We start from the raw sequence: 10,044 nt of genomic DNA, 5'->3' as shown, positions 1-10,044 counted from the left end.
AAAAAAAAATGTGCAAAATGATGTAAAAATAAACTTTGTAATAAAAAAAAATAATTGTATGAAACTGAAAAAAAAAATGCTACATCTATCCTCTTACTTTGTAGTCCTTAATATCTAAAAGTTGTATTTTTGCTCATCATTAAATTAAAACCACATGTTATTCTTAAAAAAAAAAAAAAATGTGTCTGGAGGCCCGCTCACAATTTTTGAAAGTTTGAATAGACAGGTATTGGTTTATTTATGAAACGTTTCTTAGAACTCATGAATTTATGTATTGGTACAGTTTTGGTAACTGTTTCAATACGCTTGATTGTGACTGGCTTGTTCACATTTTCTATTCCTTTTTCAGCCACAAGTGATTGTATAATTCTAAGCTTTTGTCCATCTCATCTAGATTGTTGATCTCATAAGCATATCTCATTGTAATCTCTCATCCTGTGAATTTCTGCAATATCTGGTATAACTTCTCTGTTTCTGATTCTATTGATACTATAGTTTTCTCCCATTTTTTTTTTTTTTTTGTAAGCCTTGATGTGGTTTGTCTATTTTTTTCAAAGTACTGGCTTCTGGTTTCATTAATATTCTGAATCATGTTTCTGAACTGTATTTCACTTATTTCCACTTTAAGTTTTGTTATTTCCTCTCTTCTACTGGATTTTGATGTTGTTTGTCTTCTTTCTCTAGTTCCCTGAGATGTGAGAGGTTATTTATTTGATCTCTTTATTGTTTCTTCATGTGGGTCAGTATTGCTATATATTGCCTTTTCTTGTTAAACTTGTCCCGTAGCTTATCTTTATTGTCATTTGTCTCAGTTTTCTTATTTCTTCTTTAATTTACATATGAACCCAATAGTTATTCAATAGTGTGTTGTTCAGTTTCATGTACTAGTTTCTCCTGTTTTCTTTTTGTAGTTGACTGCTGTTTTTATGTCCTTATGATCAGAGTGAGTGCTTAGTCTGGTTTCAGTCTATGAATTTGTTGATACATTTCTTATATCCCAGTATATGGAGAGACATTGGAAACATTTGATGTGCACCTGAGGAAAATGACTATCTTTTAGTGGCTACAGTATCCTAAAAATGTCTGTTAAATGTCCTCAGGTAGTCTAATTATTTTTAAAACTAATGTGTCCTTATTACTTTCTGTCTCAGTGTTCTGTCCACTGGTGAAACAGTTGTTGAAGTCCCAAACATGAATGTATTTTTCCCAATGTCTATACACACACAGATTTGATAGGAAATGCCTTATATATTTTGGTGCTCCTTGATTTCATGAATATCTATTAATTAGTATTATGTTTTCCTGATGCATTGGTCCCTCAATCATTTTACTGTGTCCATCTGTGTCTCATTATCTTTTATAGCTCAAAATTTATTTTGTCTGACATAAATATAGTTATAGCTGTCTTCCTTTGGCTCCCATTTACTTATGACTGCTTTCCAATCCATTATTCTGACCTCATGTTTATATTTGGAGTCCAGGTTTATTTGCTGAAGAGAGCAGAAAGTTGGATTCTGTTTTCTATTTCAACCACAAACTCTGCCTTACAATTGGTAATTTCAGTACATTTACAGTTAGTTAATATTGACGTCCAAAAGTCTGCTGCTGCCTTCTTGTCTTTAATTCTGTGTTTCTATGTATCAATACTTCATTGTTCAGTTCTTTGTGTGTGTTTCTCCCTTCCATTTGAGTGGGGGAGGAATGGGGTGGCTACAGTTTGTTGTTTCCTCATGGAAATGGATAATTCTCCAACAGTTTCTTCATTTGTTCCTTTAATTCAGACCTCTTTATCTTCCTCCTGGATTCTTCATGCATTATCATCTTCAAGGTCACTAATTCAATCTTCCATTTGGTTTATTCAACTTCCACAGCTTTCTCCAGAAAGTTCTATCTTCTCTATTGATCTTTGTATATTCTGCATTTCTATCATTTTCTTATCTAAAGATTTAATTTCAATCTTATTTGCTAATTTTATTTCTCAATACATTCTTTTGTTTTTGTGAGTGTTCTTGTATTTTTGTGGGCATCTTTTCTGTGTGCTCTGTTTTCTTCCATTTCTTTACTATTGCAATTTTAAACACTATGTATGATATAGCGAACAAATCTTCTATGTCTAACGATTGGGTTCTGGTGATTTATTACCTCTCTGTGCTGTATTATTCCCTTGAGGACTGAGGTTGCTGTTTGTGGTCCAGTGCTGCTGTAGGTGGGTCTTCGGATGAGCAGAGGTAGGCTCCTTCACCCATGTCAGGAGCTTAATGGAGCCATCTCTGGAGTAGTGAGCTCATTTAACTCCTTCTTAACAATTCACTTAAGAAAAATGTACTAGTTTGTAACAGGATTATATTACAAGAGACAATTCATAAAAGTATAACTTGAAAATTATAATAATACTTTCATTATACTATCAATGTAAGATAGCAAAAGATACTATATTATAACGATTTGTAAATCGTCTTGTTGGGATTGCTCTTTTAATATAGTCTAGCAGAGAAAAGATAAAAACTTTTACACTATTTTTCTGTCTTGCTATCTTTGGAAACAATGTAATTATTAAAAGGGTGAAAGACAAACTTGTTTTACAGAAAAATGTCTTATAGTTAAATTTCCTAGTGAACATATTCACAGAAAAAAAAATTGTCTAATTTGTGCCACCTCAAATTAAGAACAGTGCTTCTTTCAATTAATATTATATAAAGAATGCTGTATTTGCAAGAGCACAATTCAATATATTTTAAGTAACTAAAAAAACCTGAACCTCTTTTGTATCTTTTTTAAAACCCCTATTTCCTACTAGGAATCCCAAAGTACAAAGGCTTGCCATTTATTGCTGTTTCCTCAAATAAAAAAATCCTATTTGTGTTTTCTTAAGGAAAACAAATTCAGATGGAGTAACCACTACCACAATGAAATTCACTGCTCTAAATTATTTCTGTAACATCAGTTCCACTAATTTGAAATTTATTATACATGAGTCTGTGTGACTAGTGTTTTTGAATCCCTATAGCTGAACCTTCCTTGGTTTATAACTATACTCAATTCTGTATTAAATCATTCCCCTGTTTACAGTTCTACCAACTATAAAATATCCCATATAGTTTTGAAAGTCTACTAAAAATCTTTCAGGCCAGAACTGAACCAAAGATGTTCTTTTTCTGAACTCGACAGGAAAACTTCCTCTGTACCAAACTCAATCACAAATCAGTTAAGAGTAAAGCACTTTTCCCCTTAAATTATCTCACAAAAATAAGCAAATTACTGATGGAATAACTGGTGCTATGAGAAAACTAATTAGAAGAATCTATTTTCTTTAAGGTGTTGTTATCCTTGCCAGAACTTAAAGTGACATAATACTGTCAATCAAATGAGCACTGCCTGGAAGGTTTCAGAGGGTACAGGACAGAAAAACAAATAACTTCTTTCAGGTATTTCTTTCTTTACTAACTATACTAGGTTATAAGTAAAAACCAAAGACCAGTTTTCTCTCCCCACCCCTATAAAAAAAGATTATAAAGCAACTTTAAAATATTGGTATTAATATATAAAATGAGGTTCCTTATAGGGGGAAAAAGGCCTATCTGTACTTAAAAGCCATGCAACTTTACACTATTCTAAACCATTTCAAACAGCAAATTAGAATGTTCTTATTAAATTGAATGACAGTACTCACTTTTTGATTTCCCGAAGCAACATTCGGATAAGGATGTTCTGAAGTGGCTCAACCATCAATTTCCTCCACATATCCAATGCTAGCTGCCAGGAAAATTAAAAATGATCAAAGGTGAATCACTTAGTATTTCTTTTCAATATTTAAAACAATTTTAAGGAAAATACCCACCAAATGAAGTTTTTATAATTAATATTTCAAGAATCAAATGAAAATTGACTTATACATAAGGAAAACATTCCTAAATTAAAATGCAATAACCATCACAATAGTTATATAAAGAACAAAATTAAGGCTTAATTTTAATTGATACTATACAGAAATAACTGATTTTCATAAAACTTTGATTTATTGATCGTTTAATGCCATGGTGCAGGTGGGGGGAGAAGCTATAGATGCCAATATTGCATCAGAAACAAAGAAACTATGCTAAATAAAATGTGATTTGACTACTGGCTGGATTTTTAATTTATAAAACCTCTTACATAAATCAAAAAGGTAAATCAAGTTAAAGAGTAATAAAATAAAAAAACCTTTGTATTTACTATCCAGTTTAAGAAATATAACTTAACCATTACCAATGGCCCAAATTTCCTACTCCTTTTCCTTCCCCTCTGAACTTCTAACTATACTAAATTTTGTGTCAAATTATTCCCTTGTTTATAGTACTACCAACTGTAAAATATCCCTAGTTGGCCGTTCTCACCTTGATAACAAAATCACACTCACATATTATTTTAAAATTTTTTTATGTTGTTAGTTAAAATCCATCCGAGTTGAAAGATATAGTTGTTCAATTTTATGAATATGCCATCATTAATATTTCCTTTCTACTACCTATGACATGCGTTTGTAATTTCAATTTTGTGCTAAGTAAAATACCACTATTCTCATATATTTCTCATGATGCAAGTAAGAAAGATTCTCAGTTGCAGGTTGTTTTATTAAATGAAGACAAATGGCTTCCCAGTTTACACATGCACAAGCAATAGATGAGCTACAATTACTTAACATCTTTGACAAAAACTAGATCTGCAGGGCTTTAATGAAACTTTGCTAGTCTGTTGTACATAAAAGTATCTCCACATCAATCTCCTCTTGTATATAAAAGGGTTTTACAGGGCATTTTCATTACTAAGCCAGGACATTTTTCTATGGTTATTGTACATTTCAGGTTATATTCAGTAAGATACCCATTTATCTCTTTTGTCCATTATTCTACAGTATATGTTGTTCTTAATGAAACATAGAAGTGCTTTATCTATTACTAGGGTTAATTTCCTCACAGTTTTTTTTTTTTTTTTTAAAGATTTATTTATTTATTTATACAGAACTGGGGTACAGGCCAGAGATGCAGAGGGTGAGAGGATTCACCAGAGACAGAGTGAGGAACAGAACAGGCAGCTCGACGAAATACACTGCTGAGGGGAGCAGCGGGCAGGTCAGGAGAGGTCTGCCATTCCATGTGGTCACCTCCGGGGCAGGTGGGGATCGAACTCATGTGGAAGTGGCTTTAGCTTCTTTGTGCTGTGCTTTAACCCGCTGCGCCACCATGGAGGGCCAATTTCCTAACAGTTTTACATAGCGCAGTTTGTGAATTTTGAGTTTGTATATATCTTAATAAATAATTTAATACACCCAAATTTACCAAACACATCATTAGCATTTTAAAAATGTTTTTTAAGAATTCTTTCCCTAAAGTCCCAGGATATGTGTCCCTCTATTTATTGCCTTCCAAAACTTCAAGTTTTGCCTTCCACATTTAAGCCTTTAGACTCCTCTTTATTTTCCCCATACAAAGTACAGATTATTTTAGTATCAAAACTGATTGCCCCGTTTCCAACTTAACCACATCCATATACAGGTTTAAGTATGTTTTTAGCCTTTCTTTTCCATCCCTGGGGTAACTTTATTCTGATCTACTAGTAATTCCATTTCAAATAAAGAAGAGCATTCCTGTCTTCCCACAAGGAATATCCTTCAACTTCTGCCATCTCTTTTCTTTTTAATAGCACAACTGGGGGGGGGGGGGTAGGTACATAAGAAATGGAATGCATAAGAAAGTGGAATATTATAGCTGCGAGAGCAAACTTATAAACCTTTGAAAGAAAAGCTATTAGGACTCTCAAAATTCAGGATGTGCTGTGACCCTAAAAATATATTTTCAGGTACCCACTCTATGAAAATTTCTGCTCAGGTACAAAGAAGTAACATAAATATAACTTCATGAGTATAAATTTTTGTGTTTTGATCATTATTATTTTCCCAGTATGTAGAACTGTGCCTAGCACAGAGTCAAAAAAATATGTGACAAACGAACGGCGGTATTCATTACAGTATGTTCGTTAACAACAAAAACTGAAAACTAATGAGAAGTTTAATAAACAATAAATTATCCTATCACTAGTATGGAATTTTAAGTTCTCATTAAAGGTCAACTTATGTGAAAAGAACTCCTAAATACATTAAATTAGAAAGTCAAGACATATTGCAAGTCCTTTCTCCCCTACAGCTTTATTCTTATAAAACATGTGTCCTTAGTTTTTCAGAAACCTTATCCCCTTTGTTAAAAGTTTCTACAAACTACTTTTACTACTAATCTACTTGCCACTTTATAATAAAATTATACTGTTTATATAGTTTATACAGATACTGGATTTTAGATTGTTTTGCCATTTGTAATCCTTTTCATTTTTCAAAGTATATATGTATGTGTGTGTGTGTGTATGTATGTATGTATGAATGAATGAATGAACTGGAGTAGACCACAGATGCAAGGGCTGAGAGAATTCACCAGAGAGAGTGGGGAGCAGAACAGGCAGCTTGACTGAAATACACTGTGGAGGGGAGCAGTGGGTGAGACAGGGGAGGTTTGCTGTGCCATGTGATTACCTCCCTGGCCGGGGGCTGCAGATAGCTTCATAATGCTTACTATAATTCCTTGAACCATCAGGAAGGGCCTCATAATCCTTTTTAACAATAACTGCAAGTGATTAAGTTTCAAAGATTAAAGATTCTTTTAACATTAAAACAAAAAATCACTTTTTGTGTAACCATGCTTATTATTCCACAATACAGATTACAGTACATGCATTATATAATTTGCCACATTTACATTTGCACTATATCTTAAGAATCTGAGTGAAGTACTTAATCAGCCATTTCATTGCTTTACTGTGAATTAGTCACTTTTCATAGAAAAAATAAACTATGTCCATAAACTTGTATCTTCTCTCTTTTAGGCTCTTTCTTAAGTCCATGCCCTTTGTACTTTTTATCTACAAGAGTCTTGATAGTTTCTAAATATTTTTATGAACTTTTCACATAACAGAACTATTAACCTGTCATTCATTCATGCATCACTAATTATTAATATAATATTCATCACATTTTCTCTTCTAAGCTATCAGAAGGTTCTTAGGAAATCATTTTGGTGTTATATTTACTTAACATTTTGGATGTTCTAGAACTCGAAAATTTTAAGATAGCTAACTGTCCTTTAAAAAGGACAGACAGTGAGTCAAATTACCTCAACATATAAAAATACTTTTATGTTTTTAAGTCATTTGAAGAATTCCCTACCTCTCCTATTTCCATGAGTGGTTCATTCATATCTACACCACCATAGCCATACTGAAGGTCAGCTTCTGTCAATTTATTTTTTTTAATAAACTGGGTGTTGAGATACCTGAAAAACAAATATAAAATCACTGTACACTATGTCAAGAATAACAGGAAAGTAAGTAATTTGTAACTTTAGTGTAATACTTTCAGGGTTGAAAATCAGCTACAGAATAGTAATAGTTCAGAAATTAATTATGTAATAATTAGACATAATATTTTTAAAAAGATAAAAATTATCAGTCCAAATTTCTCTGGCTAATCTAAGGTGACAAAAAATAACACGTTTAGAATATGGAAGAACAACAAAAACAACCTATCACTGCAGGGCTTTTTTTTTTCCAATATGTTTATATTCTAATAGCTCTTATCCAAGGGTCAGACTTTCTATAATCCAATTTATTTATTCCCAGGTTCTTCTCTGTAAGTCAATATAAAAACTGTTAAAAGATAACAGGTAAGCTATTCTCTATATTTTATCACCAGGAAAAGATGCAATTTTTCATTTTTAAACATAAAATAAGTAATAATCAGTGGGTAAGAAAATTCAGTAGATTGTTAAAACAGTAAGAAAAGTATCAGCAAAGCTAACAGATTTAAGATCATTTTGTGCATCAGAGGAAAACAGCTCTCTAGAAAAAATGCTTACGATCAACATCTGTGACAGACTCTAAGAGTTACTAAAATGAATATAGAGATCTGAAATTAAATAAGGCATGTAGAAAGGACTTGTAATATTCAAGTACTCATTTTACACCATCCCAGATTTTACTATAATATGTCTTAACATTCATCACCTACAACTATTTGAAGGTTCCTGCCAATATGTAAATAATTTAGGCAATAACCACTTTCCAAATTTTCACTGCATCAAAAAACTGAAAGCAAAGACAAAAAAAATTTCAATCCCATAAGTACCAGCAATTCTAGGAGATGATAAAAATATAATTCCTAGACTCACTCTCAAAGCATAGCCATAACCACTTACTACAAAAGTTCTACTCTCACATTCACTAGCTTCATTCTCTAGACCCCATGGTTCATAATCTTGGAGGTCCACTTGACATTTAGTATCCTCTGACACAGATTATAAAGTCTTAACAGGTTTTTCCTTAAAAATGCCATTTAACTTTTCCTTCTAGGCGCTGTAACTCACAATTTCATGCCTTCCAGTAAACAAAAGGGAAATAAAATTGGGAGGTAGAAGTAAAGCTGAAAAGGGAAATGACCTCTTCATTGAAAAGGATTACCCAGGATAAAGCCTGAAATATGTGGTATTATTCTTATACTCCTTGTACATATATAAGAAAATAACAGAGCTTAAAGAATTTGCCTAAGGTGAATGTGCTAGTAAATGGGAGAGCTAGCACAGAAATTCCTGAGTTCTCTCATTATCCTTCAACAAGTATTGATGGAGTACCAAGGAAAATTACAATAATGATGTGTGTTTCCTGAACAGAGGAAACTTAACTGCACTATCTTTATCATTCACACATATGCCTTCCTGTATAGATCCTTTGTTCTGAACCAATTTTATCTTTGTTTAGTACCATTACCATCCTATCTGAATCACTTATCCATCCATTTTTTTTTTTTTTTAAGATTTATTTATTTGTTCATACAGAACTGGGGTACAGGCCAGAGGCTCAGGAGCGGTGAGAGGCTTCACCAGAGACAGAGTGGGGAGCAGAACAGGCAGATCGACAAAGTACACTGCTGAGGGGAGCAGCGGGCGGGTCAGGAGAGGTCTGCCACGCCATGTGGTCACCTCCGGGGCAGGCGGGATTCGAACTCATGCGGAAGCGGCTTTAGATTCTCAGTGCTATGCTTTAACCCGCTGCGCCACCAGGGAGGGCCTATCCATCCATTTTTACTTCCTTTCAACAGTACCACTTCAGAACTCCAAAATTAATTATGGTCTCCTCCCCTAACTTTTCCTTTTACTTCCAATGCCATTTATTTACTCTCTCCTTGAAACATGGGCAAAACTCTTAAGATTAATCTTGATTTTCTGTTTCTGGTATCTCCAATGCATTAAAAATTCCTGCTTTCAGGGTTTTTAAGTATCCTATAGTAGCATCCTTAAAACTACATAGTAAGTATAAATTTCTAAACATAGTGTGTTGTTAACTCTGAAGAAGCTGCGCTATCTGCAGAGTTCAGGACTCACTAATCCATTCTAAACATCTGTACATATAATGCTGTGCAAGGATATTTGGTGCTACAATCACTGTTAGTGATATATTTTATATCTGATTAGATAAGTAACAGTCCTCTTTCCCTCATTTAATAAAATTTAAACTTACATTAAATATATTAATAAGTCTTTTCTGCAGAACTGGCAGCAACACAATTGATAACAATAATTGACAACAACTAATGACCTAAATAGCTTTGTGATCTCAAACAAACAAACAAACAAAAACAGGTATTTTAATCTATTCTAGTGAAACTCCATTATAAAAACTGCCCATGCTACCACATACTGGATTTCAATAGCTGTTACTTTTCAAGTTAACATCTTAAGCACTCCACTCCAAGAGATAGTAAAGTCAAAACAGATATGGAGAACTAGGAAAGGGGCACAGGAGTGTGATTACTTTTCTTTAAAATCAGAACTGCTAATTCAGTCAACTATGATAATGCATATCCACCTTAAAAGTTAGACAAGGCTAGAAATTACTTCATAAGTATAGTGAAAAAGTGTGAAACAAAACTTGACTTTTTTTCTTTATATTTCATTACACAGATTTCCT

The 10,044-nt window shown here is 33.0% G+C and overlaps 1 protein-coding gene across 3 annotated transcripts in view; it reads right to left on the bottom strand.

Annotated features, from left to right (window-relative positions):
- CUL2 (cullin 2) overlaps positions 1 to 10,044 on the bottom strand; it is a 94,995-nt gene that overhangs the window by 44,260 nt on the left and 40,691 nt on the right. For all 3 annotated transcript variants that reach the window (XM_004691160.2, XM_004691161.2, XM_012731392.1), the window contains exons 5-6: positions 7,250 to 7,355; positions 3,671 to 3,753 (exon numbers count right to left, since the gene is read on the bottom strand). In XM_004691160.2, the coding sequence (XP_004691217.1) occupies positions 3,671 to 3,753; positions 7,250 to 7,355 (189 nt within the window). The remainder of the gene's footprint in view (positions 1 to 3,670; positions 3,754 to 7,249; positions 7,356 to 10,044) is intronic.

The sequence above is a fragment of the Condylura cristata genome, unplaced genomic scaffold (genome assembly GCF_000260355.1).
Source record: "Condylura cristata isolate star-nosed mole 26May11 unplaced genomic scaffold, ConCri1.0 scaffold00030, whole genome shotgun sequence".
NCBI classification, from domain to species: Eukaryota; Metazoa; Chordata; class Mammalia; order Eulipotyphla; family Talpidae; genus Condylura; species Condylura cristata.
The sequence above is the reverse complement of the archived record's forward strand: the minus strand, read 5'-3'. Positions and strand labels throughout refer to the sequence as shown.